This window comes from Dermochelys coriacea, chromosome 13, assembly GCF_009764565.3.
Source record: "Dermochelys coriacea isolate rDerCor1 chromosome 13, rDerCor1.pri.v4, whole genome shotgun sequence".
NCBI lineage: Eukaryota > Metazoa > Chordata > Testudines > Dermochelyidae > Dermochelys > Dermochelys coriacea.
This window is the reverse complement of record NC_050080.1, coordinates 34,254,738-34,279,524: the sequence shown is the minus strand read 5'-3', so window position 1 is coordinate 34,279,524 and position 24,787 is coordinate 34,254,738. Positions and strand designations below refer to the sequence as shown.

Here is a 24,787-nt window from a genome sequence, read left to right as displayed (position 1 = left end):
CCCATCAGGGCAGGGCAGTGTGGGGTGGAGTGGGGGCAGCTGACTGGGCAGCACATGTGTCTACATGGCAGCAAGGAGCCATCAGGAGGGGTGTTAAACAATCCCCCGCCTTCACTGACTGGTCTCATTGTTCTGGCCCAGGAGCCAGAACGGGCTGTAAGTACTCCAAGGTCTTGTAACCTGCCCCGAACACCTGGGTTCTCTCCGCGCAGCTTGGCAGCTCCAGGTGGGACTGGAGCCAGCTCGATCTGTGTTGCCAGGCCAGGGACCAGAGGCTCAGGGTTTATGGGTAGCAGGACTGGGTGAATTGCACTAAGCAGAGAAGGCCTGGCTGGCTCAGAGGGGCCTTTGATGGGGGAACATGAAAGCGACGGAGCTGGGGCATTTATGGGGGCAGAGAGGGATAGGCTATTGGCTGAGCACCTGATAGGTGTGGGGGCATCCTGGACACTTGAAATCCAGTTCCTGAGGCTCCTGAAATCCAGCCTCCCACAGACAGGGAACGTTCACAGTGTGGCTAATGTTAGCCCAGCTACAGTCGGCCTTGAAAGAGAGACCATTGCCTAACAGTGAGGGGAGTTCAATGCTGGTACAGCGTCCCCGGGGACACACCAGCTGGGGGAGTCTTTATGACATGAGATGATGTCTTTCGAACAGATCCAACTGCTGGGAGAAATTTGCCAGGGGTCAGGCTGGGTGGTTGTTGGGTCCCCTCTGGCTTTGAAATCTGAGAACCTCAGTCTCTCTGTTCAGCCTCTTCTGTTATGGGCTATGGGGAGAACAGCACCTCTTCATTGCCCACAACATCCTCACTCATAGCACATAACACTCACAGCACTGCTGTAGGATCATGACTATCATCCAATCTCAGGCTTCAGGGCTTCAGCTTGCAGCGGTCAGGAAGGCTTGGTGTATTCTGGGGATTTGAGTGTGTGTATTGGGGGGGATGGGGATGGGGAGTGGGGCCCATCTTCTTCTGAAGCATCAGGGATCGGCCACAGCAGGAGAAAGGACATCGGACGGTGTGGTCCAGAGACTTCTGACTGGCTGGTGGGTTTTGCTCCCATGCACAGGGTCCGACCGGTGGCCAGCTTTGGGTTAGGGAAGGAATCTCCCCCCTGTGGGGGATGACATCTGGGCATGTCTCAGTTAATCAATTCCCTGCCACGAGGGGTCCCCTTGATCTCTTCCTGGTTCACAACACTTCAGTCTCCCAAGGACGAGAATGTTTTGCTCTCATTAAAGTCTTTAGCTTCAATGCAGGGGTACCTGGCTGACATTTAACAGCCTGTGCTGTACAGGAGGTCAGACGAGGTGATCTAATGGGCCCTCCTGGATTTAAACCCTGCAGAACTGTGAATCTCTGCCGGTCTAACTCCCCATGTGGGCAATCTTATTCCCAAATGAGTCTGCCTTTTTCTGGCTTCTCAGGCCCCATCTGGGCTTGGACGAGCACAGAGGTGGAAGTGCACAGGGGCTTGAAGCAAAACAGCATGATACCGGGCGCAAGCTACCAACGTGTGCTTTAGTTAGGCTTGAAAAAATGCAATATTTATTCGTCTGTAGGGTTGACAGATAATCTCAATGTTTATTTGTAAGCAAATTTTCTATATTTATTTAAATTTTCACAGTTGCTTAAAATTATGGATTTTATTTTTATCCATTTCCATTTCCCCAGTTGTGGGAAATTAGGTGGGGTCAGACTTTCAGTTGGGAGGTGGGGGGGGGGGGTCAGACAATAATTGTTCAATGCCAGGAGTCACTGTGATTCCAAAAGTTCAAATTTATCACCATTAAAACACAAATTGGAAGAATCACATGTGAAAACGTACAGAGTAAATCTCCTTAAATCAAACACCAAGCTGCATTTTTCTGACTTTTACTGTACATTTTGGTTGTTGTTGATGGCTGGAAGTTGAAGCTAGACAAATTCAGCCTGGAAATAAGGGGTACATTTTTAGCGGGGAGGGTAATTAATCAATGGAACGATTTACCCAGGGTCGTGGTGGATTCTCCATTGCTGACAATTTTTCAATCAAGATGGGATGTTTTTCTCAAGCTCTGCTGTAGGGATTATTGTAAGGCAGGTCTCTGGGCTTGGCTATAGAGGGGATCAGACTGGAAGATCACTATGGTCCCTTCCAGCCTTGGGATCTACACCTCCCCCAGCCTTCTGGTGTGTCTCTCTTCCGTGGGGAAACGGCCACTTTGCTCCTTGAGACATTCTGTCTCCAGTCTGTAGGGGTGGGATTAGATGCCCCCCCACCCCAGAGAGACGGGTTTGTTAAGCTACTGCCTTAGCCCACTCCGCCAGCTGCAGCAGGTTCTCGGGGCTACCTCCTGGTGGTCTCTCCTTCCCCAGCCCCTCTCCCGGGCACCTCCAGCTGCAGCACCGACTCCAGAGGAGTTTGCTACTGGGGGAGACCAGCTCCTGCTCTCCATTTCAATGTGCATGCCCCCCCCCACAGCAGGGGATCCCTGAGACAAGGGGGTGCAAAGAGGGGCTCAGCCGAAAGACTGGTGGCTGTGGTTGTAAGGGGGATGGCAGGAGATAAGGGTGGTGCTTGCAACCTCTCCCAGTTTCCAGTACCGGGTTTACAATGGTGCCAAGGGGGCCGTGGCTCCAGGCCCATACTCAAAATGGGCCCCGGCACCCAGACTGGGGCCCACGCTCCTGCTCCACCCCAAAGCCTTGCTTCTGCTCGGCTTCTTCCCCCGAGATCACACCCACTGCTTGGTCCTCTCTGCCCCTTCCCTCCCTTACCCCCTGCACACTCCTCTCCATCCCCTCCCTTCATGCAGGGCCTCAGGGGGAAGAAGCCGAGTGGGGGCAGGGCCTTGGGGCAGATGATGGGCAGGGCCTCAGGGGGAAGAGGCCGAGTGGGGGAAGGGCCTCGGGGCAGATGACGGGCAGGGCCTCAGGGGGAAGAGGCCAAGCAAGGGTGGAGTTGTGGGGCGTAGTGTGGGGCAGGGCCATGCCAGCTCGGCATCATTCATAAATGTTATCAGCACACTCTCCGCTCCATTACCCCAGTCATTAATGAAAATATTGCCTAGCACCGGACCCAGGACTGATCCCTGCTGGATATGCCCTCCCAGTTGGACAGTGACCCATTGATAACTGCCCTTTCAGTCAGGTCTTCCCACCAGGTGTGCACCCACTTTATAGGAATTTATAGGAGAACATCATGTCGGACTGTGTCCCAAGCCTGACTTAAATACTTATTAAAAGCCGGTGTGGGGGGTCCCTTCTAGCCCTATGGAGACTTGAGGTGGAAGCAGAGGTGCCATAAATCTCAGACAATGTCATTCCCAGAGCTCCTTCCCTGACACATACCCCTGGAACCAGCTTAGCTGGGACCAGATGACACTTGGCGTTCCAGAGCCAGAAGGAACTGAACCCTTTCCCCCAACCCCACTGGTGCCCTCTAGGGGGAAAAGCCCCCCGAACTCATTCTTTAGCCCCCTGAATCACACGTACAACAGACAAGGGGTTGGACCGGAACCAGCGCCCATTAGAGGGCCAAACACCTGTATCTGATGCCCCAACACCTCCTAGCCCTGCTGTCTGCAGAACTTGGAGAAGACTAGACAGGTGGGGATGGAGGAAGAGACACAGAGAGAGAGACAGAGGGCAGACTAGTGATGCTACATCACCTTCCAAGCCAGGCTGCATTTGCTGTGCTTTATTGCAGGAAATAGCAAGAAAATCCAGGTTGTAACACCTGGGGGACAGCTGAAAGCAATCGTCTCCCCACAGCACCTCCACAGGACAAAGATTGAAAAAGCACAATAATGCACTATGCCTGAGAGTGTTTCAGAGTAGCAGCCGTGTTAGTCTGTATTCGCAAAAAGAAAAGGAGCCACAAGTACTCCTTTTCTTTTTGCCTGAGAGTGGGGGTGGGATATGGGTAGCTATACAGTATAATGGGCACTAGGGGCAGCAGAGAGTAGAGGCGGGGAAGTGGCGGCTATGCTGTATAATGGGCACTATGGGCAGCAGAGGGTGGGGGTGGGGAAGGGGCGGCTATACTGTATAATGGGCACTAGGGGCAGCAGGGGGTGGGGGTGGGGAAGGGGCGGCTATACTGTATAATGGACACTAGGGGCAGCAGAGGGTGGGGGTGGGGAAGGGGCGGCTATACTGTATAATGGGCACTATGGGCAGCAGAGGGTGGGGGTGGGGAAGGGGGGCTATACTGTATAATGGGCACTAGGGGCAGCAGAGGGTGGGGATGGGGAAGGAGCGGCTATACTGTATAATGGACACTAGGGGCAGCAGAGGGTGGAGGCGGGGAGGGGGCGGCTCTACTGTATAATGGGCACTAGGGGCAGCAGAGGGTGGGGGTGGGGAAGGGGCGGCTATACTGTATAATGGGCACTAGGGGCAGCAGAGGGTGGGGGTGGGGAAGGGGCGGCTATGCTGTATAATGGGCACTAGGGGCAGCAGAGGGTGGGGGTGGGGAAGGGGTGGCTATGCTGTATAATGGGCACTAGGGGCAGCAGAGGGTGGGGGTGGGGAAGGGATGGCTATGCTTCATAATGGGCACTAGGGGCAGCAGAGGGCAGGGGTGGGGAAGGGGCAGCTATACTGTATAATGAGCACTAGGGGCAGCAGGGGGTGGGGGCGGGGAAGGGGCGGCTATACTGTATAATGAGCACTAGGGGCAGCAGAGGGTGAGGGTGGGGAAGGGGCGGCTATACTGTATAATGGGCACTAGGGGCAGCAGAGGGTGGAGGCGGGGAGGGGGCGGCTCTACTGTATAATGGGCACTAGGGGCATCAGCGGAACAGGGTCTGGGGGGACTGACAGTGCTGTGCAATGGGCCCAAGCTATATCGCTCTGTCGTAGTGCACAGGGAGCTCCCCCTCACAGGTGATGTGGATGCGTTGGGTGCTGGTGCCCCCGTTGTAGTTGCAGGGCGGTCTCTGTGATCCCCCCTGCAGCCGGCAGGTGGTGATGGCGAAGGAGGCTGTGCTGTCTCGCAGGTTCCCACTCACCGGGGTCCCCCCAGGGCCGCAGATGGTGGTAATGCTGTCGGTGCTGGCATGGACAAAGGTGTTGGTGAACTTGCAGACTGGCGAGGTCATGCCCCTGCGCTGCATCATCTGGTTGCAGTAGGTCCTGGCATCCAGGATGGCAGTCCTTGGGTAATCGACGTGCTGCCTCAAGAACTTCTTGTAGTATGTCTCCCCCCTGGCCAGAGCCAGCCACGCGGCCAGCAAGACCAGCAGCAGTGTTGGGTAGGGTCCCCTCTGGGCCATGATACCTCTGCTGCTGGCTCGCCCTGCAGTGGGGAGGAAATGGAGGAATGGACAAGGGGAAGGGGACTTGTTTACACCATGGGACCTGCACTCACTCATCCCCTCCCGGCCTCCCGCCCCGCCAGGGAGCTCCTTGTAGATTGCAGGCTAAGGCTGCCAGGCAGGCAGTCGCTTCATGCCAAACTCCAAAACCTTATTTGCAGAGCATTAAAATTACCCGGAATTGTCTCAGCCTCTGCCAGAACGTCAAATACTCCTGAAACCACTAATTAAAGAATTAAGTGGAGCACACCAGCTCTGCCCCACAACCATCACGCAAAGAGGGCAGAGTTAAGGGTACAGGGCTGAGCTGCATTTACTAGGTTCCAGAGATTTGAGGGCTTTTCTTTTTCTTTCTTTCTTTCTTTCTTTCTTTCTTTCTTTCTTTCTTTCTTTCTTTCTTTCTTTCTTTCTTTCTTTCTTTCTTTCTTTCCCCATATCTATCTATCTATGTATCTATCTACCTATCTCTCTGCCTAGCTGAAGACACTCTTCTCAGCAGCCCAGGTCTGTGATATTGCCCTTCTCCATGGATTAAGGCAGCTCTCTCTTTTTGCCATGTGGATTCTGGTTGGCTAGTGGCCAGTGGAGAATAAGAGAAGAGGGATTCCCACATTAGACCAGCTTGAGGGTCCAGCTAGCTCAATATCTCCTCCCAACCTGTGGCCAATACCACCTGCTTCAGAGGAAGACCTCTGCCCTCTCCTCTCTCTTCTCCCCCACCTCTCCTAGACTTTACAGCCAGAAGGGGATTGGTCTTGCTTTGAGCAGAGGGTTGGACTAGATAACCTCCTGAAGTCCCTTCCAACCCTGATTTTCTATGAAGGGACCATCATGATCTCTGCACATTGCAGTCTGACCTGCAGGCCACAGAACCTCACCCACCCACCCTTGTGATAGACCCCGAATTTCCAACTGAGTTACTGACATCCTCAAATCATGGTTTAAAAACTTCAGGTTCCAGAGAATCCCCCATTTATACTAGTTTAAACCCTCAAGTGACCCATGCCTCATCTCCCTGCAGTTCTGACCTTGTCACAGATTCTCTGACCTTCTCAGCTCCCAGTGCCTTCACCCGAGCCTGAGAGATGGACCCAGTTGCCCACAGAGCTGAGAGTTCCCTGAGTCTGCAGCCATCCAGGTTCTGTTATACAGCCGCAGCCAGGTAGGGTTGGAGGGGCAGCACCTCTGGCTACGTGACGGCACGGACCCAAGGCATCTGGGAGCAGCAGGAAGAACCAGCTGGGTTACAAACAATCCCATTCTTCCTTGCTTGGTCTCTCTGCCCTGACCCATGAGCTGGAACATGCTGGAACCTCTCCAAGGTCCATGTGTGGATAGGGTCATGGTCACACTGGACTCCCGGCTCCTCTGATCAACCCATGACACCTGGGTTGTTCCATATAGCCTGGCAGCGCCATGTGTGCTTGGAGCTAGCTCAGGCCTTGCTATTCAGGGAGGAATGATTTGAGTATAAAAATATTTATGTTAAACAGGGAAATAATTAAGTTATCTGGCAGCTCTCAAGCCACTTCCTTAACAAATTCAGAAAGCCAGGAGCGACCTCTCCAAAGATTGTTGAGAAAACTCCATATGTTTACAGCCTGTCTAAGTATCATTTAAGTTTCAAAAGTCTTTTTTTAAAAAAAAGCTGAAATACTTTTAAATGGAAAAGAGGAAACTGAGTTTCAACTCCTGGTAAAAATGGCAGGGTAGCTCAGGTGATGAAATAATTACAAGACAGAGTTACAACTTTCACTTGAAAGAAGTTCTGAAAATTTCCTGCTCCAGAGACAAAAGCCATATAGCCATCAAGTTGGAGAAGATTTACTGTTGCTAATACATTAGCAGGTTTAATAGATTCATAGATTCCCATGCCAGAAGGGACCATTGTGATCATCTAGTCTGTGACAGGGTGTGCATACCCCACACTAGGCAGGAGAGAGTTAATCCCACACTATGGGCGGACGAAGTCCCACCCCTCTGACTATGCTGGGCATGCTCCAACAGCTGTGCTAGTATAAAGGAGAGCAGCCCAGCTTAGTCTGGACTGACTGCCAAGGAGGAAGGATGCTTGGTGGAGGCTCCAGTCCAGGAGCCATTACCGCCCTTATGTGTGGAAGCTGGAGATCCTGAGACTTAGATGGGAGACCTGTCGCCTACAGATGATTGGTGGGTGTTGGAATCCCAGGGAGTAACCTGCACTGAGGGACCCTGATACCATATGGATGAGAGCTACAGGAAGCATAGCAGGAAGTAGCCCAGGGAAGTGGAGTGAGTAGTATTTCCTACCCATGGAAGGTCAGCATGTTGCAATTGAATTCCCCGCTGACCCAGTGGTGGACCATTCTGCCACTATTAGTGCCCTAGGTCATGAAGTGGTAGAGTCAGGTGGGCCCAGGTCCCACTATCCTGCCTGCCACACCCATTTTGGTAGAAGCCCCCCAGATCTGGCCACTGGGCCACACAACCCTGCACTCATGAGCTGCTGTATTGACTCCAGCCACTAGGTCACTCTGCCCTGCACTTGAGGGCCACTGTATTGACTCTGGTCACTAGGCGACACTGCCCTGCACTTGAGGGCTACTGTATTGTCTCTGGACATTGGGCCTCACTGTTGGGAGGCTCAGAACAGTCTGATAGACTGTAACCATGGTGTCACCACACCCACAATACATCCCACAGGGGGATGGGGTGTGCAAACACAGCCACATAGTCTGCCCTGTTGTAGAACATAGGCCAGAGAACTTCCCCAAATAATTCGTAGAGCAGATCTTATACAAAAACATCCAGGCTTGATTTAATAATTGTCAGTAATGGAGAATCCACCACGACCCTTAGTGAATTGTTCCAATGATTAAATACACCCTCTTTGCCCCTGCATCACCATCTCAGAACTGTCCCTGGAACTCCTGGAGATTCACGGGTCTGTAGGGAAAACCCAAAGTTTGGCACTTGGACCCCCATCCCTGAAGAGAGTGGAACCTAAATCCACACTCCCCGCTGCTGCAATCTTTTGAAATCCCCACTGCTCAGCCCTTCCCCCTCCCAGACGCCAGCGGAATTCTCCACTGGCTCAACCAAACTAGCTCACAGTCCAGTTTTTTTTATCCCATGTGGAAGGATCTGGGTGCAACAGGGTGTGGGAACATGTCCAGGACTGTGGGAGAGAATTGAGCTGGGAATCCCAGCTCCCTGAGTCAATGCGTACCCCAAGGGCTTGCTCTCCACTGATTCCTGAGTAGACCAAACGGATCCTGCTGGTCTTGGTACAGACAATCTTTCCCCACATGCCAGGAGATGATAGCAAACAGCTGCTCCTGTAGCTTGGAGACTAGATTGCTAAACAAAGGGCTGTGGGTTGAAATCTCACTGCAGGATTTCCCCAAGGCATTTCAAGCTGAGTGCTCTTGTTATACTTCCTGACTTTCCCCTAGAACACACACAGATCCCCACAAACACAGACCACAGCCCTTTCTAGCAAAGCACTTTATTGGAGGAAGTAGCAAGAGACTGCAACCCAGGAAAAGAAAATCCAGGATTCAGATCGATGCATCTCTCTGATTATTTATTTATTGTACCGGGTTAGTGCCTAGGAGACCTGGTCACTGACCGTGGCCCAGGTGCTGAACAAGCACAGAACAAAAAAGATGCGCCCACCCCCGAACAACTAATATGATTTGAATGACAGTGCCACTTAGAGACCTCAGCTGAAACGGAGGCATGTTTGTGTTCTAGTTAGTGTAAAGACACAAGATGAGAGCCAATCTGTGCCACAAGGAGCTTCCATGCTAAAGAGACTTGATGAACAATGTATGGGGAAACTGAGGCACAGAGACTTCAAGTGATTTGTACAGAGTCACAGAATTGGGTCAGAGGAAGAATAAAAAAATAGGACTCGGGTATCCTGAGTGCCAGGCTTATCCTTGAGCCACTGTACCAGCAGCATGTAAAGGATGGGGAAATGGTGGCTATACTGTATAATGGGCACTAGGGGCAGCAGAGGGTGGGGAAGGGGCGGCTATAGTGTATAGTTGGCAGTGGGGCAGAAGAGGGTGGGGGGGACAAGGGACAGCTATACTGTGCAATGGGCAGTGGGGCAGCAGAGGGTGCGGATGGGGTAGGGATCTATAGGAGTTCAGCAGCCTAAATCCCAATCACACCAGCGAGGGACCTGGCCCCGTTGGGTCTTAATTTCTTTAAGCTCAGATGAAATCGCCAACCTCACTGTCCCTCCCCCTTCTTTCCTCCTTGCCCCTAGAGCTGTGTTTTATAGTGCACGGGCAGCCCTCCCACGCATGCCACCCGGATCTGCTGGGTGCTGGTTCTCCCGCGGTAGTTGCAGGGGGGTCTCTGAGTGCCCCCTGCCAGCCGGCAGGTGGTGAGCTCAAAGGGCGCGTTGCTGTCGTAGTAATTCTCGGTGCTGGGGGTGCCCCCTGAGCTACAGATGCCGTCCACCTTGTCAGGCCTCGCGTGGATGAAGGTGTTGGTGGGTTTGCAGGCATCAGCTGTCAGGTTCCTCCGCGGCATCAGGAGGTTGCAGTAGCGCCGGGCATCCGGGGCGCGGGTCTTCGGGAAGTCCACGTGCTGCCGGTGGAATTTCTCGTGGCGCGTCTCCCTCCGACTCAGAGCCAGCCAGGCGGGCAGCAAAACCAGCAGCAGCAGTAGCGCTGGGCAGGGTCCCTTCAGGGCCATGGCTGTCTGTGGGGGGGGAAGCATGGGCAGAGGTGGAGGTCTAGTGGGTGAGAGCAGGGTGGGCTGAGAGCCAGGACTCCTAGGTTCTCTCCCCAGCTCTGCAAGGGGAGTGGGGGCTGGTGGGTTAATCGGGGGGGACGGGGACTCCAGGGTTGTATGCCTGCCTTGGGGACAGGAGTGGAGGGGAGGAGTGGGGTCTACTGGTTAGAGCAGGGGGAGGTGGGACCCAGGACTCCTGGGTTCTCTCCCTAGCTCAGGGAAGGGAGTGAGATCTAGTTAGATTGCAGGGCAAGATGGGGAGTTAGGAGCCCTGGATCTGGGGCGACTGCTCTCTTTCACCCCTAGTTTCCTCAGGTGTACAATGGAGCTAAACCCATTGACCCATGCTGGGGATCTGCCCCCACCGATTTTAAACTTCAACTCATGCAGCTGTTTCTTCTCCACACAGTGAATATTACGTGACGGGCCTTTTGGATCCGTGTTTCATTCTTTAGACCTGCTCTATATTACTATATTTAGCACATTTCCTACGGATCATCTACAATACGCTGCCCCCTGAGCCTTCTTGCCTAAATACACTGGTCAGCTCAGGCCCCGATCTTCAACTCACCCCAGTCCTGATGCCTCGGTTTCCCCTGGAGTATGGATCCAGCTGCCTACAAAGTGTCTGAGGTTCTGTACTTTCTGGGTGGGTGTTATATACCGAGCCCAGCTGGAGAGAAAGACACAGCGGGGGCAGCTGTACTCAGAGAAATATCCTACTGGCCAGCATTGCACAATCAGTGACCCTGGGAAACACTGAGGCACCAGCCCAGGGAGAAGCTGAATAAACAATGCTGCTAATGAGGGTCAAATTCTTCTCTCTGTTATGCTGGAATCTGGCTTTGGCGCTGTGTAATGGTCTCCTACTGCAGCCACCTCTGGGGTGGAGCCTGGAAAATGGGGAACAGCTGCCCAGGTCAGGGCTGGAGGTGAAGGTATCCTCTTGACAACATGGCAGGAATTTGGGGAGGGGTAATGTTCTGCCCTGAGCTGGGAGCTAGCCAGGACACTGGGCTTTGCCTAGGGGATTTGGGAACCCCAGTCTCATTCATTTTAATAGGAATTGGGGCTCCAAATCCCTGTAGCAGCTTTGGAAAGAGCCTGAATCACCGTTCTTCAGTTTCCCCACTGGCCAAATCCTATGGCTAGGACGCTCTCAGCTTGAATGGCCACAAACAGAGACGAAGGCCTACGGGAAATGCCTCACAGCACCTAGCACCTCGCCGGGGCAGTGGGGTCAATGCTGATTGTTCAGGGAGAGCGCCCCCTACTGAGTCACTCGCACCATACAGTCCAATATTTGGTTGTCCCTTCCCGACACCGATCCAGCCCGCACCTGGCCTGTTGTAAAAACCGACCCAGCAGAGGAGAGATCATCAGGTCGCTCTGAACCCCTGGGAAAAGCTCACAGGGAAGAAATGTTTGGAAATGTTGCTATTTGCGAGGCCCTCTGGTGACGCGGGCTCGTCCCCCGGCCAAGTGAGGCCCCACGGGGAAATCAGTGTTCTGAGAAAGCGGAGATAATTAATTCCAAACTTCCCAGAGCTAGGACTTGCTTTCTGTGGAGAATCCTGGGAAATGGAAGAAACACAGTCCAGCCGCCAGTGGGGCAATTAATGGTGGGGTCATAGCAGGACTCTGAGTCCCTCCTAAGACACTGAATCTGGCGGGGTTGGTCTGTGTGGGTCCCACTTTGGAGGTGAAGGGATCCGAGGTGGGGCTGGCCCAGTGAAACAGAACAGCTGTGCCTAGAGAATGGAGGGGGACAACGGGTCTCCAGCAGCTGAGACATAGCTGGCCATGCGGCAGAGCTGTGTCCCACTGGAGCTTTGTCTGGCTGCTTATAACAGGGCTACCCATTCCCCTGAGTCCCCGAGCCAGTTGCAGGCAGAGGATTGGCGAAGGGGGGAGTCGGTGCCAGAGGGAAGGGAAGGGGTTCACTCCAGTGCCATGAGGCTGTATTGTCACAGTGAGGTGCTGTGTAGTTAATGCTGCTCAGGGATCTGTCTGAGATGGGTACGGGGCCCCAAGGGAGGGATCGGGGCAGTACCAGGGTGTGGGACAGCTCTCTTAAAAAAGGGCCAGGCTGGTGGTCCAGAGTGTCCTGGCACCACATGAATGCTGGTAGGGATACATGCTGTGTATGGGGGCTCTAATCAGTAGGGGGCAATCTCCTCTGGCAGTTAGTGGTGACCCCCATGCCCCAGCATGGCATTAGTGGGTGCTGTGCTGCAGGGAGCGGGGAGGGGGATCAGTAGGAGGCGCTCTCCCCTGCCAGTCAGTGCTGGCCCCAGTGCCTGTTAGGGGTCGCTGTGCTGCAGGCATTAGGGCAGGGGGCTCAGTAGGGGGCGCTCTCCCCTGCCAGTCACTGCTGACCCCAGTGCCTCAGCATTACACTAGGGGGTGCTGTGCTGCAGGGAGCGAGCAGGGCGGATCAGTAGGGGGCGCTCTCCCCTGCCAGTCACTGCTGACCCCAGTGCCTCAGCATTACACTGGGGTCGCTGTGCTGCAGGGAGTGGGGTGGGGGACTCGGTAGGGGGTGCTCTCCCCTGGCGGTCATGCTGACCCCAGTGCCCCAGTGCACTGTTAGGGGTCGCTGTGCTGCAGGGATTAGGGCACGGGGCTCAGTAGGGGGCGCTCTCCCCTGCCAGTCACTGCTGACCACAGTGCCTCAGCATTACACTAGGGGTCGCTGTGCTGCAGGGAGTGGGGTGGGGGACTCAGTAGGGGGGGCTCTCCCCTGGCGGTCATTGCTGACCCCAGTGCCCCAGTGCAGTGTTAGGGGTTGCTGTGATGCAGAGAGTGGGCAGGGGGGTCAGTAGGGAGTGCTCTCCCCTGCTGGTCAGTCCTGGCCCCAGTGCAGTGTTAGGGGTCGCTGTGCTGCAGGGAGTGGGCAGGGGAGTCAGTAGGGGGTGCTCTCCCCTGCCAGTCACTGCTGACCCCAGTGCCCCAGCATTACACTAGGGGTCGCTGTGCTGCAGGGAGTGGGGTGGGGGACTCAGTAGGGGGTGCTCTCCCCTGGCGGTCACTGCTGACCACAGTGCCTCAGCATTACACTAGGAGTCGCTGTGCTGCAGGGAGTGGGCAGGAGGGATCAGTAGGGGGTGCTCTCCCCTGCTGGTCAGTCCTGGCCCCAGTGCAGTGTTAGGGGTCGCTGTGCTGCAGGGAGTGGGGTGGGGGACTCAGTAGGGGGTGCTCTCCCTTGGCAGTCACTGCTGGCCCAATGCCCCAGCATTACACTAGGGGTCGCTGTGCTGCAGGGATTAGGGCAGGGGGCTCAGTAGGGTGTGCTCTCCTGGCAGTCCGATCTGGCCCCAGTGCCCCAGCGTGGCTATAAGGGGCGCTTGTGCTGCAGGCAGTGGGGCAGGGCCTCAGTAGGGAGCGCTCTCCTGTGGCAATCAGTGCTGGCCCCAATGCACTAGGGGGTGCTGTGTTGCAGGAAGCGGGGTGGGGAGCTCAATAGGGGGAGCTCCCCACTCACATTCACTGCGGGCATTACTGACCAGGTCCACTTGCCATCCCCCTCCCCTCTAACCAGGCGGCATATTCCTCCATGGCACATGCCAGCTCCCAAGGGTGGGCACAATTCCCCCTGGTGCCTTATATGATTCCTCAATCTTTGTCTCCCACTTCGCTGTGACTTGGCTATTGCGGGCGGGTTCTCCTCTGTCTGGCACCTTGGGCTGGGGTACCAGCCACATGTGTGTCTGTGATGCAGAATTGCTTTAGGGTGTGATGGCACCCAGCATGGGGGGTGCTGTGGGGGCAGTGGGTCAGAAGCGGAGTCGCAGGAGCAGGGGGGGCTGAAATGGGGGGAATGTGGCAGAGAACCACAGGAGAAGGGCTTGGGGGGTGGGAGAGGGATTCCAGGGTGGGGGGAACTGAGTCTGGTGTCTCAGCAATCTTAGTATCTTCAATGAAATCCGTGAAAACTCCAAGGGTTTCCTCTGCCCATGGCCCAGAGTCAAGTGCGCATGGTGGGGCAGCGCCCGGCAGGGGAGGGGTGAGTGACCCTAGGAGCGCTGGCTCTGTGCTCAGGGGTTAACACACAGGACTACTAAACCAGGGGTTGGAAATTCAACTCTCCAAGGAGCCCTGTGTCGCCCTTCAGTGAATTTGTCTAGTCCATGTTGCCCTCCACCCAGAACTGGCAACAATCCCAGCCATGCCCCTGCCCTTGGCAACTGTGGGGCACCATGCTTTGCAGATACAGAGCGTGTGACATTGCAGATCATGCTTCCAGGTTCTCCCTCTGTAGCTGGCCTCCCCACTGGGAGAGGGAAATATAGGCTGAGCTGGGGGGAGGGGGGAAACAGCTCCCCAACCTTCAAAGGGCGATCTCAAGCCAATCCCCCCTTGTGGGGCTGGATTGTAGCTGGTGTCCCCTGAGCCAGCCAGTGCCCCCTGATCTGGAGCTGGATTGGAGCCAGCGCCCCCTAGAAAGGAAAGACCCTGAGTCCCATTCCCTGCCAGCCAGTCCCCTGGCCTGTGGCCAGATCAGAGGTTGGGCCCCCTAGATAACCCCATGACAATCCAGCCGTGCTCTCTGAAGGTCATTGGGGCAGCTGTTCACCCCGTGCCAAGTGCCCCACAAACATGCACCCGGCCGTTCTGCGTTGGCAGCATTGTATTTCTAGTGGCAGCCAGAGAATTGAACTCCCCAACAGCATCGCCCAATCCCACCACAGAAATAACCTTCCCTTCTGCTTCCCCGTTCAGCTCATGTCACAGCCTCATCTTATACCCACACGAGAGACGTCAGAGCCAGAGACGAGACCCCGAGCGCTTCCCAGTTCTACCCTAGCTCCGGCCTAGCAAATCTCATTGCCTGGGGAGCTCTTTGGGGGAGGGGGGACGACGGAACAGGCATTAACCTCTCCCACAGTGCCCTCAGATCCCCCCATTTCTACCCGGACCAGCAGCCCCCCTTCCATCTTAGCCCTGTGGTGTCTGGCCACACAAGGCTCAGCTGGTTTCCACATCCCCCAGTAACAGGGCCAGATCCAGTCATGCAGGTTTAGACAAATCCAAGGGGGTTGTGGGAATTTTGAGCAGATTTGGGGGGCTAAAACTGGGCCCCTCAATGAAATGGGTCTGAGGTTTCAGAGCTGCTCAGCCTCTTCCACTCCTGGTGGGTTCTGGGCAGACCCAGCCCAAGTCCAGGCCAGCTGTGTTTGGATTCTGCCCGGTGAGGTGGGTGCTGGGCTCAGACTGAGGGTCTCTGTGCCAGCTGAGGGGGCTGGCATCCAGATCTTCATTCGTGTGGATGGTGACTGGGCACCCAGAGCGGGAAATCCCCCCACAGGCCCCAGCTGCTGACCTGTGGGGTAAGGGGAGGCGCTGAATGTCCCTGTGGAGACCCATGGCGGGCATTGCCCAGGAGGGGCAGGTACGGGGACAGGGAGCGCGCAGCAACAGAGGGCTGCTCAGGATCAAAGCGGGGGTGGGGGGAAGAAGTGGGATCCCCTGCTCCTCACTCACGGCAGGTACGTTGGCTGTAAGTGCACAGGCAGCCCCTTGGCACAGGCCACACGGATCTTAGTGTTGCCGATTGCAGCCCTGTATCTACAGTGCCCTGGACGGGAGTGAGGCAGCACCCGGCACGTGGTCACGTTGAAGGACTCCAGGCTGTCGTAGAGGTTGAGGCTAACGTGTGTCCCTCCATGGGAACAGATGGCCTGGAGCTGGCCGGCAGGGGCGTGGATGAAGGTGTTGCGGCGCTTGCAGAAGACGTGGGTCAGGCCCCGGCTCTGCATCATGCGGTTGCAGTAGAGCCGGTCGTTGGCAGCGCTGGTCTTGGGGCTGTCAAAGTGTTGGGTCACGAACTGCCGGTAGCTGGCACCTTCGCTGAGCTGGGCCAGGCTGGCGGCCAGCAGGACCAGGGTCAGGAAGAGCAAGCAGTGGGGTCCCCTCAGGGCCATGGCCGTGTCCGTCACTGGATCGACCTGCAGTGGGGTGAGCGGAGAGATGGATGGAGACAGCGCTGGGTGGGGATCTGCCTCCTCCATGGAACCACCTGGGCTGAAACCCCTTCCCCTGCCAGCCCATTCTACCCTTAAAGCCTCATTAACCTGACCAAGATCAGGGCCCACATTGTGCCAAGCACTGCACATATCCAGAGAGAAACTCTTACAGTCTAAATGGGCAAAGCACACCGAGAAAGGGTTGTTCTTCCCATGTTACAGATGGAGAAACCGAGACACAGAATGGTTAAGGCTCAGCTTTTCAGCTCCCATTTGGTGGCTTGGGTCCCAGGGGTGTACATGAGGGTTTGGCCTCAAGATCCCTTTAGGAATTTGAAAATCCCATCCTAAGACACAGAGAATGAAACCCAGGTCCCCTAAACCCCATTGGGGAGCCTTAGCCACAACCCCAGCCTGCCACTAACTCTCTGCTTTACCTGTTTGTCCACAGTGCGTCCTTCGTCCGCACTCCCAGCTCTCCCCCTTCTGCGACCCTAGATCCTGCTCCTCTCCCAGAGTGGGAGAGAGAACCCAGGAGTCCTGGCTCCTAGCCCCCCTTGCTCCAACCCAATAGATCTCACTGCCCCCGCAGAGCCAGTAGAAAACCCAGGAGTCCTGGCTCCCAGCCTCCCGCTTCTAACCACTGCCCCAAGAAAGATCCCAGGAGTGCTGACTCTGGATCTCACCTCCTCTTTCTTTTACCCTCTTGCCAAGATTGTGATCTCAGCTGCCTGGGGGTCAATCCGGAGTCACCCCTGAGTGCAGTGGGGTCAGGGCCGGATTCTGCACCCAGCCCCTCTGGGGTCAATCTGCAATGACCCTCCCTCTGCATTTCCCCCCGGCTGGGTCTGTTCTCAGCTCACCCAATTCCTGGGCTCCAGTCAGAGATGGATCCAGCTGCCAGCAGAGCTGAATCTCTGAGTCTCCTTCCCCTTCAGGTGTCATTATATACAGCACGACCAGGCAGCTGTGGGTGGGATGGGGCAGCTCCTCCCACCCAGGGCCCCAGAGATTCTGGGTGTGGCAGGGAGTTAGGAGAGAAGTGCGCACAGGGCAGGGTCCTGAGACACTGTGAACCCCACAGCCCCAGTGCCTGGTGCATCTCCCCGTTATCCTCAGCCCAACTCTATTCCCAGGCTGTGGAGAGAACCCAGGAGTCCTGACTCCCAACCCCCCTGTTCTAACCCACTAGCCACCACTCCCCTTCCCGAGCCAAGTTAGAACGCAGGATTCCTGACTCCCAGCCTCTCTAACCACACAGTCCTGATGCCCTATTACAGGTTTTGCCCTTTATTGGGTGCCCTGGATACCCCCATAACCACAACCCCCAGCCCCGGCCAGGTCCCTGAGTAGGGTTGCCAACTTTCTAATTGCACAAAACCGAACACCCTGCCCCGCCCCCTGCCCCAGCCCTTCTCTGAGGCCCTGCCCCCCTTCTACAAGGCCCCACCCCCCACTCGTGCCTTTCCCCCCTTCCTCCATCTCTGACTCTCCCCCACCCTCACTCAGTTTCACCATGCTGGGGCAGGGGGTTGGGGTGCAGGGGGAGCATGAGGGCTCCGGCTGTGGGTGTGGGCTCTGGCTGGGGCCAGAAATGAAGGGTTCAGGGTGTGGGAGAGGGCTCCGGGCTGGGGAAGGGGGTTGGGATGCAGGGGGGTGGGTGATGGCTCTGGCTGGGGGTGCTGGCTCTGGTGTGGGGCTGGAGATGAGGGGCTTGGGGTGCAGGACAGGGCTCTAGGCTGGGGCAGGGGGTTGGCATGCAGGGGGAGTGAGGGCTCCAGCTGGGGGTGAGGGCTCTGGGGTGCAGCTGGGGTTGGGGAGTGGAGGGTCCAGGGTGCAGGCTCTGGGAGGGAGTTTGAGTACAGGTGGGGACTCCGGACAGGGGTATGGGGTCCCGGCAGCACTTACCACCACTCCCAGGAAGCAACCACCAGATCTCTGTGGCCCCTAGGTGCACAGAGGCTCCATCCACGCGCTGCCCTCGCACCTGCAGGCAGTGCCCCCGCAGCTCCCACTAGTCACAGTTCCTGGCCAATGGGAGCTGCAGAGCTGGCACTCGGGGTGGGGGCAGTGCACAGAGCCTTCCTGCACCTAGGGGCTGCACGGACCTGGCGGCTGCTTCCTGGAACCATGTGGAGCCAGGCATGCAGGGAGCCTGGCACCTGCCTTAGGCCCGGGCCCCTGCTGTGCCACTGACCGCACTTTTAACAGCCCAGTCCACCAGGGTCCCTTTTCGACCAGGTGTTCCAGTCAAAAACAGGACATCTGGCAATCCTAGCCCTGGGCATCACAAGGGGCAGTGACCCAGCCAGGAGAGGGACAGGCCTGGCTGCTGGAAATGCCCGTGCCCAGCAGAGCCAGTGGGAGCCGGGGCCTGGTCCCCCCAGTGCCACCTGAGCCCCAGGGCCTGGGGGAAGGGTCAGGGCCTGTAGAGAGCGGGACTGGCTGCCAGCACCAGCCGGGCCTTGGGGCTTGGAGTCATCTCTCCTGGGTCTGAGTCCTGCCCACTGCTGGTGAGGGCTGGGATCCAAGACTCCTGGGGTCTACCCAGCTCTGGGTGGGCAGTGGGGTCTCGTGTGTGTTTGGGAGGTTATGAGACAATGTCCCTTTGGGGTCATCTGCTCATCGCCCTCTGTGCTGGCACAGCAGCTGCCAGCTCTGCTACAGCAAAGGTTAAGACCAGCTCCCCGTTCAACCCTCAGCTCTCCTAAGTGCTCTAAAATCCTCACAGGTACTTGGCTTGCAAAGAAATTTGTGTGGGTCCCTGGGGGGAGGGGAAGCTGGGGTGACTGACCCAAATTTAGGATGATTTGAGGAAGGGGTTCCCCATCCCTGAACAAAACAGCCTGGCTTAAAGTGCCTGAATTGCGCAACTTGGTGCGGAGCTGGGGCTCAAACCCAGACCATGACCATCACCCCAGGGTGTTGGGGCCCCCCACCCCACATAGGGCAGGCCACACACTAGCCCTTTGTGGGGACAAAACTGAGAATGGTACAAGACAGAGAGTTTGGCTCTCATGACAGGCAACGAACACACCTAACGCTCATGACCCAGATGGATCACATGGAATATGCAGAGAGGGCTGAGCTAGCCAGCCCTGCCGTGTGCTGGCTGGGCCCGGGGGATCCAGAGCAGGTGAGCTGGGCTGGCTGGGCCCAGGGGAATCCGGAGCAGGCTGGGTTGGGCTGGCTGGGCCCAGGGGGATCCGGAGCAGGCTGGGCTGGGCTGGCTGAGCCCAGGGGGATCTGGAGCAGGCTGGGCTGGGCTGGCTGAGCTCAGGGGGATCTGGAGCAGGCTGGGCTGGGCTGGCTGGGTCCAGGGGGATCCGGGGCAGGCTGGGCTGGGCTGGCTGGACCCAGGGGGATCCGGAGCAGGCTGGGCTGGGCTTGCTGGGCCCAGGGGGATCCGGAGCATGCTGGGCTGGCTGGGCCCTGGGGGATCTGGGGCAGGCTGGGCTGGGCTGGCTGGGCGCAGGGAGATCTGGGCCCAGGAGGGATCTGTCTCCACTGGCACCAGCTATGAGGGTCCTGCCAGGCCCCTCTGTGCCAGCTCCTGTCCCATTTACCCTGCAGTGTTTCATGGTGCTCATGGGCTCGGGGCTTTGACAGTCCCCAGTCCCCGGGCCAGCCCAGATCTGGCCCAACAGGGCTGCCCACGACCCTGTCAGCCTGGACCGGACCCCACCCAATCTGCACTGCCCAGCCCCGCTGGCATGCTGGGTGTCAGTTGGTGGTTTGGCCGTTGCTGGATCCCTCCGTGGTCTGGGGCAGGCTGCTCTCCCCGGGACTGGGGGGAGGGGGACAAAACCCTGCACGTACAGAGGAAGTTTCAAAACCGGGGATGGGGCAACGGGCGGTGACTCCATAGGCCGGTGGGATGTGCCAACAGCTGCTGTTCCCCGCCCTTAACGGCAGAGCCCTGCTCCCACGTGGAGTGCCCTGGTGGTGTCGGGAGCGGCGCAGAGGAGGGAATGATGCCAGGGTAACAATGTGATGCAGTGGCAGGAAAGGCTGCAGGGCCGGTGCAACCACTCGGCGAACTAGGCGATCACCTAGGGCGCCAAGTGGTTGGGGGCGCCAAAAAGCGGTGCCTGGCTCGGCAGGGAGGAGCCGCTTTCTGGGGGCACCAGAGAGCCAGAGCGTCCCGCTTGCGGGGGCGGCGGGCCCCAGCCATGGAGGAGCCGGCGCGGTGCAGGGGGGCAGTAGCCCTGCAAAGGCGGCGGCGCCGCTAGCGGGTCGCAGCCGCGCCCCCCGCCCTGGCTGCGGCCACGCGCCCCAGGCCGGGGGCTCCTGCAGGCTGCAGCAGACGTGTGCAGGTGGCGGCCCCTGTGCGCCCCCCAACTGCCCCCTCGCCGCGCTCCCGGGCCTGTGAGCCGCCGCCGCCCCTCCCACAGGCTGTGGGCCCGGCAGCCTGTCTTGCCTCCATGTGGAGCCAGCGTCTGACCGGCATGGTCATGGTCAGGGGAGTCCCGGCCGGGGGGCAGTCAGGGAGCAGGGGGAGGATTGGAGGGGCCGGGAGTTCTGGGGGGCTGTCAGGGGGCGGGGAGTGGTTGGATGGGGCGTGGGAGTCCCGGGGGGCTGTCTGGGGGCGGGGGTGTGGATAAGGGTTGGGGCAGTGTCCTAGGGGGGTATTTAGGGTGGGGAGGTCTCAGGAGGGGGCAGTTAGGGGACAAGGAACAGGGAGCCTTAGGTAGGGGATGGGGTTCTGGGGGGCGGGTTGGGGGTTCTGAGGGGGGCAGTCAGGAGGTGGGAAGTGGGAGGGAGTGGATGCGGGCGGGGCTCTTCCCCCCGTCCTCTTTTTTGATTGTTGAAATATGGTAACCCTAGGCGTGGGGGGAGCTGGGGGGGTGCATGGGGGCCGGTGCTGCATGCATCCGCTGCAGCCTGCGGGAGCCCCTGGGCGGGGGGCGCTGCTGCTGCTCCCCTCTAGCGGCACCGCCGCCGCCTTTGTGTCGTCACAGCGGCTCCTCCATGGCTGGGGCTCACCGCCGACGCAAGCGGGACGCTCTGGCTCTCCGGTGCCTCCGCAAGGCGGGTTCTCCCTGCCGAGCTGCTGCAGCGGCCCAAGCCCGGCAAAGCCAGTGAGTGGACTCCGGGTGGGGGCCGCCAAGGTGGGGTGGGGAGGGCTCGCGGGGGGGCTGTGCATCCTCCGAGGGAGTTCAGGGGGCGGGGAGGGGGGAACCTAGTCTGGAGAGCAGCCCCTGTGCAGGCTGGCCCCTGGGGTCTATAAGGCTCATTGGGATTTGCCCCTCAATGAACCAATGTGCGGGGGGCGGGGGGCGCAAGGTGGAAGTTTTGCCTAGGGCGTAGAATATCCTTGCACCGGCCCTGAAGGCTGGTGTCATCCTGGGGTGGATTACAGGAAGTGTCAGATGCAAGACACGGGAAGGAATTGTCCTGCTCTCCTTGGCATTGGTGAGGTCCCACTTGGGGTCCTGTGCCCAGTTCTGGGCACCAAACTTTAGGAAAGATGTGGACGAACTGGAGGGAGTGCAGAGGAGAGCAACACAAATGATCAAAGAGTTAGAAAACCTGACCTGTGAGGAAAGGCAAAAAAACTGGGCAGGTTTAGTCCTGAGAAAAGAAGACTGAGGGGGAGCTGAGAACAGCTTTCAAATCTGTCCAGGGCTGTTCTGGAGAGGACAGAGATCCATCATTCTCCGTGTCCACTGAGGACAGGACAAGAAGTAATGGCCTGAGTCTGCAGCCAGGGAGATATAGGTTGGATATTAAGGAAAAGTTTCTAATGCTCAGAGTGGTGAAGCTCTGGACCAGGCTCCCAAGTGGGGGGTGGCATCATTGGATAACCCCCTGTCAGGGCTGGTCTAGGGTTACTTGGTCCTATCTCTGCACAGGGGTCTGGGCTTGAAGGTCTCTCAAGGTCACTTCCAGCCCCACATTTCTGTGCTTCTATGGCTGCCCTGCTGTTTGGGGGAGCTGCAGGGCAATGGGTGAAGGGGGCAGGGGTAGGAGATGCCAGCTCTGCTTCCGTGCTGCAAACCCCTTGGGAACAGTGCCTTGTAGATGGTCATGAGTCCCAAGGAAACTTTGAGCCCCATACAGACTTTGGCTGCAACCAGATGAGCCATTCACTGGAAAACCTCAGCTGAAACCTCTTTGCTCCTGGATCCTCCTCCCTGACACACACCCACCGCTGGCCACTCTGCAGAGCTGGGCCCAGACAGTACCTGGTGCTCCGGAAATAAACATTTCCTGTGCCCCATTCCACAGCGGCCACTGAGCAGCCTAATCTGGGCCACGCTGGAGCCCGTAACCCATGGGGACTGGTGCCCCCTTGTGGGGAATGGCCCTGTACTGCATTCCCCGTCCCATTCCCCCACCTGCATCTGGACTGGAGCCAGATCCCCCTAAAGAGGAGAGGCCCCGGAATCCAGTCCCCAAACCCCTGAGTGAGCCAGGACCCCTGATCTGGGATTTGATCATGGTTACTGCATAGCAATGGGGCATATCTGTTCCTTCACTCATCCCTTTAAATAATTTAGCCATGTTTCCAATATAGCCCGAGGGTTTGAGATCTCCAGATGCACAGTGACTCTGCCCCCAGCCCCCCAAACACACCGACTCGTTCTTCATTGGTAGGAAAGTGTTTTATTGCAAGAAGCAGCAAGGAAACAAAACTCAGGGACAGCTTCCAGGGCCCCGCCAGGGACAATCTTCTCCCCACAACCTGCCCCCAATACTCAATGGATGTGGGTTGGGAGGGGGGTGGCTGTACTGTACAATGGGCACTCAGCGAGGCAGGCACTGGGCTCAGGCTGAGGATCTCAGTGCCAGCTGCAGGGGCTGGGTGCCTGGTTTTTCACTCGTGTGGATGAGAACTTGGTATCGAGCGTGGGAAATTCCCCCGCAGGCCCCAAGCTGCCAGCCTGTGGAATAAGGGTAGCTGCTGAACGTCCCTGTGGAGACTCATGGCGGGTGTTGCCCAGGAGGGGCAGGGATGGGGCAGGAGAGCCTCCAGCAACAGAGGGCTGCCTAGGAGCGAAAGGGGGAGTAGGGGGCCCGTAGCCAGCACCTGGACTCTACAGGAGTTCGGGGTAGTGACTAGAGACAGGTCACATGGATTCCACTTCTGAGGACTGTGGTTCTGTATCACAGCACCCTAGGAATGAGGATGTCAGCTGGCACTCGGTGATGTCCAAGTGTGTGATACTGGCATAGATGTTTCTGAAGACGTGTTTCCCTCCACAGCCACAGATGTTTTGGACTTGACTGAAGGGGGCATGGATGAAGATGTTGCTGGCTTTGCAGGCAGGGCAGGTCAGGCCCTGGCGCTGCATCATGCGGTCGCAGTAGCCCTGGTCATTGGGGGTGCTGGATTTAGTGAATTCGATGTGCTGGTTCACAAACTGCTGGTTGCTGGCACCTTTCCTGAGCTGCGCCAGGCTGGTGGCCAGCAGGACGAGGATCAGAAAGAGCAAGGGGCAGGGTCCCCTCGGGGCCATGGCCGTGTCCGTCACTGGATCGACCTGCAGTGGGGTGAGCGGAGAGATGGATGGAGACAGCGGGGGGTGGGGATCTGCCTCCTCCATGGAACCTCCTGGGCCCAAACCCCCTCTCCTCCAACCCACTCTTCCCCCACAACTCCTCTCAGCCCAGGGCAGTGAGATGGGACTTAACTGTTTGACCCCGGGGCACCGAGTCACACGGCCAACATTGAACAAGGGTTCCCAATTTTTGGGGGGCGCTGGAAGTGTATAAGAGGGTGCCGCCCCACTCATCTACTTGCCGTTGCCTTGCCCCCACCTTACCTGTAATTCACCATCACCTGGCTGATAGTCCCTCTGCTGGAACACCTAGGTCCTTCTGCGGGGCCCTTCAGCCCTTTCTTCCTCTTTTAATCAATTCCAGCCCATTCTGTTCCTCAACTCAGAGATAGAACCCAGGAGTCCTGACTCCCAGCCCCCAGCTCTCCTCCAAGAGCTGGGCTAAAACCCAGGAGTCTTGACTCTATCTCCATCTCCAACTCCCACAATCAGAAACAGAATCCAGGAGTAGAGCTGGGTAAGTAATGAATTTTTTGGTTCCGAGCAATTGAAAACTATAGTAGAACCGCAGCATTACGAATGCCAGGGTTAGAAACTGACTGGTCAACCACACACCTCATTGGGAACAGAAAGTATGCAATCAGGCAGTCACAGAGACAAAAAACAAAAAACAAATCCAGTGCTGTGGTAAATGTAAATGACATTAAAAAAAAAAGGGAAAGTTTTAAAATTAGTATTTGACAAGGGTAAGAAATTATTTCTTTTAAATTAGGAGGGTTAAAAGCAACATTTTTCTTCTGCATAGTAAAGTTTCAAAGCTGTATTAAGTCAATATTCAGTTATAAACTTTTTGAAAGAACCGCCAAACGCTTTGTTCAGAGTTATGAACATTGCAGAATTATGAACAACCCCCATTCCCGAAGGGTTTGTAACTCTGAGGCCCTACTGTGGTTTTGTCTTGGGTTGAACCAAACCCCATATTATTCCAAATTTTTGGCAAAATAAAAAGTCAAAAAATTCCATGGCACCTGGACAGGAAACATTTCTGTTTGACCTGACTGGAAATGTTTTTTTTCAGTTTGGGGCATTTGGACAAAAGCAGAGGACTAAAGCCACAAAATGGCTGGTGGGGACGGGTTCCCTTGTAACTTTCAGCTGAGCAGTGAGAGCACTCACCCAGGGCTGTGGGAAAACCCAGTTCAAATCCCCCCTCTGCCTGTCAAGGGGAAGGGATTAGACCAGAGATCTGCCCCCTCTCAGCTGGGGACTTTTCACTCG

General features: G+C 56.9%; 3 protein-coding genes and 1 long non-coding RNA gene across 5 annotated transcripts; 1 reads left to right on the top strand and 3 right to left on the bottom strand.

Annotated features, from left to right (window-relative positions):
• Nucleotides 1-4,697: 4,697 nt before the first annotated feature.
• LOC119842261 (ribonuclease) lies at nucleotides 4,698-17,316 on the bottom strand. The gene is made up of 2 exons (XM_038370179.2): nucleotides 16,868-17,316; nucleotides 4,698-5,288 (listed from the first exon to the last, which is right to left on the bottom strand). Exons 1-2 carry the CDS (start codon nucleotides 16,947-16,949, stop codon nucleotides 4,834-4,836), a joined length of 537 nt encoding a protein of 178 aa, XP_038226107.2. The 5' UTR covers nucleotides 16,950-17,316; the 3' UTR covers nucleotides 4,698-4,833.
• On the top strand, nucleotides 7,296-9,223 carry LOC122456436. The gene is made up of 2 exons (XR_006275364.1): nucleotides 7,296-7,605; nucleotides 9,043-9,223. It is a non-coding gene; the product is annotated as an uncharacterized LOC122456436 (long non-coding RNA).
• LOC119842327 (ribonuclease-like) lies at nucleotides 8,779-16,861 on the bottom strand. 2 transcript variants are annotated; one of them, XM_038370296.2, is made up of 3 exons: nucleotides 16,691-16,861; nucleotides 15,523-15,986; nucleotides 9,840-10,005 (listed from the first exon to the last, which is right to left on the bottom strand). In XM_038370296.2, the coding sequence occupies exons 2-3, from the start codon at nucleotides 15,960-15,962 to the stop codon at nucleotides 9,990-9,992; spliced, it is 456 nt and encodes a 151-aa protein (XP_038226224.1). In that variant the 5' UTR covers nucleotides 15,963-15,986; nucleotides 16,691-16,861; the 3' UTR covers nucleotides 9,840-9,989. The 2 variants fall into 2 exon arrangements, with proteins under 2 accessions (XP_038226225.1, XP_038226224.1); XM_038370297.2 differs by lacking the exons at nucleotides 15,523-15,986; nucleotides 16,691-16,861 and adding an exon at nucleotides 10,610-12,478 and having other exon boundaries at nucleotides 8,779-10,005.
• Nucleotides 17,317-22,913: 5,597 nt separating the features above from the next.
• On the bottom strand, nucleotides 22,914-23,588 carry LOC119841981 (ribonuclease-like). The gene has a single exon (XM_038369841.2). It carries the CDS (start codon nucleotides 23,552-23,554, stop codon nucleotides 23,078-23,080), a length of 477 nt encoding a protein of 158 aa, XP_038225769.2. The 5' UTR covers nucleotides 23,555-23,588; the 3' UTR covers nucleotides 22,914-23,077.
• Nucleotides 23,589-24,787: the final 1,199 nt, after the last annotated feature.

Excerpts from the sequence above, each read along its gene's own strand:
- LOC119842327 (XM_038370296.2), bottom strand. The coding sequence starts at position 15,962 with ATGGCCCTGAGGGGACCCCACTGCTTGCTCTTCCTGACCCTGGTCCTG.
- LOC119842261 (XM_038370179.2), bottom strand. The coding sequence starts at position 16,949 with ATGACACCTGAAGGGGAAGGAGACTCAGAGATTCAGCTCTGCTGGCAG. Across the intron at positions 5,289-16,867 it reads GACTGGAGCCCAGGAATTGG|GGCGAGCCAGCAGCAGAGGT; the intron begins GTGAGCTGAGAA and ends TCCCCACTGCAG.
- LOC119841981 (XM_038369841.2), bottom strand. The coding sequence starts at position 23,554 with ATGGAGGAGGCAGATCCCCACCCCCCGCTGTCTCCATCCATCTCTCCG.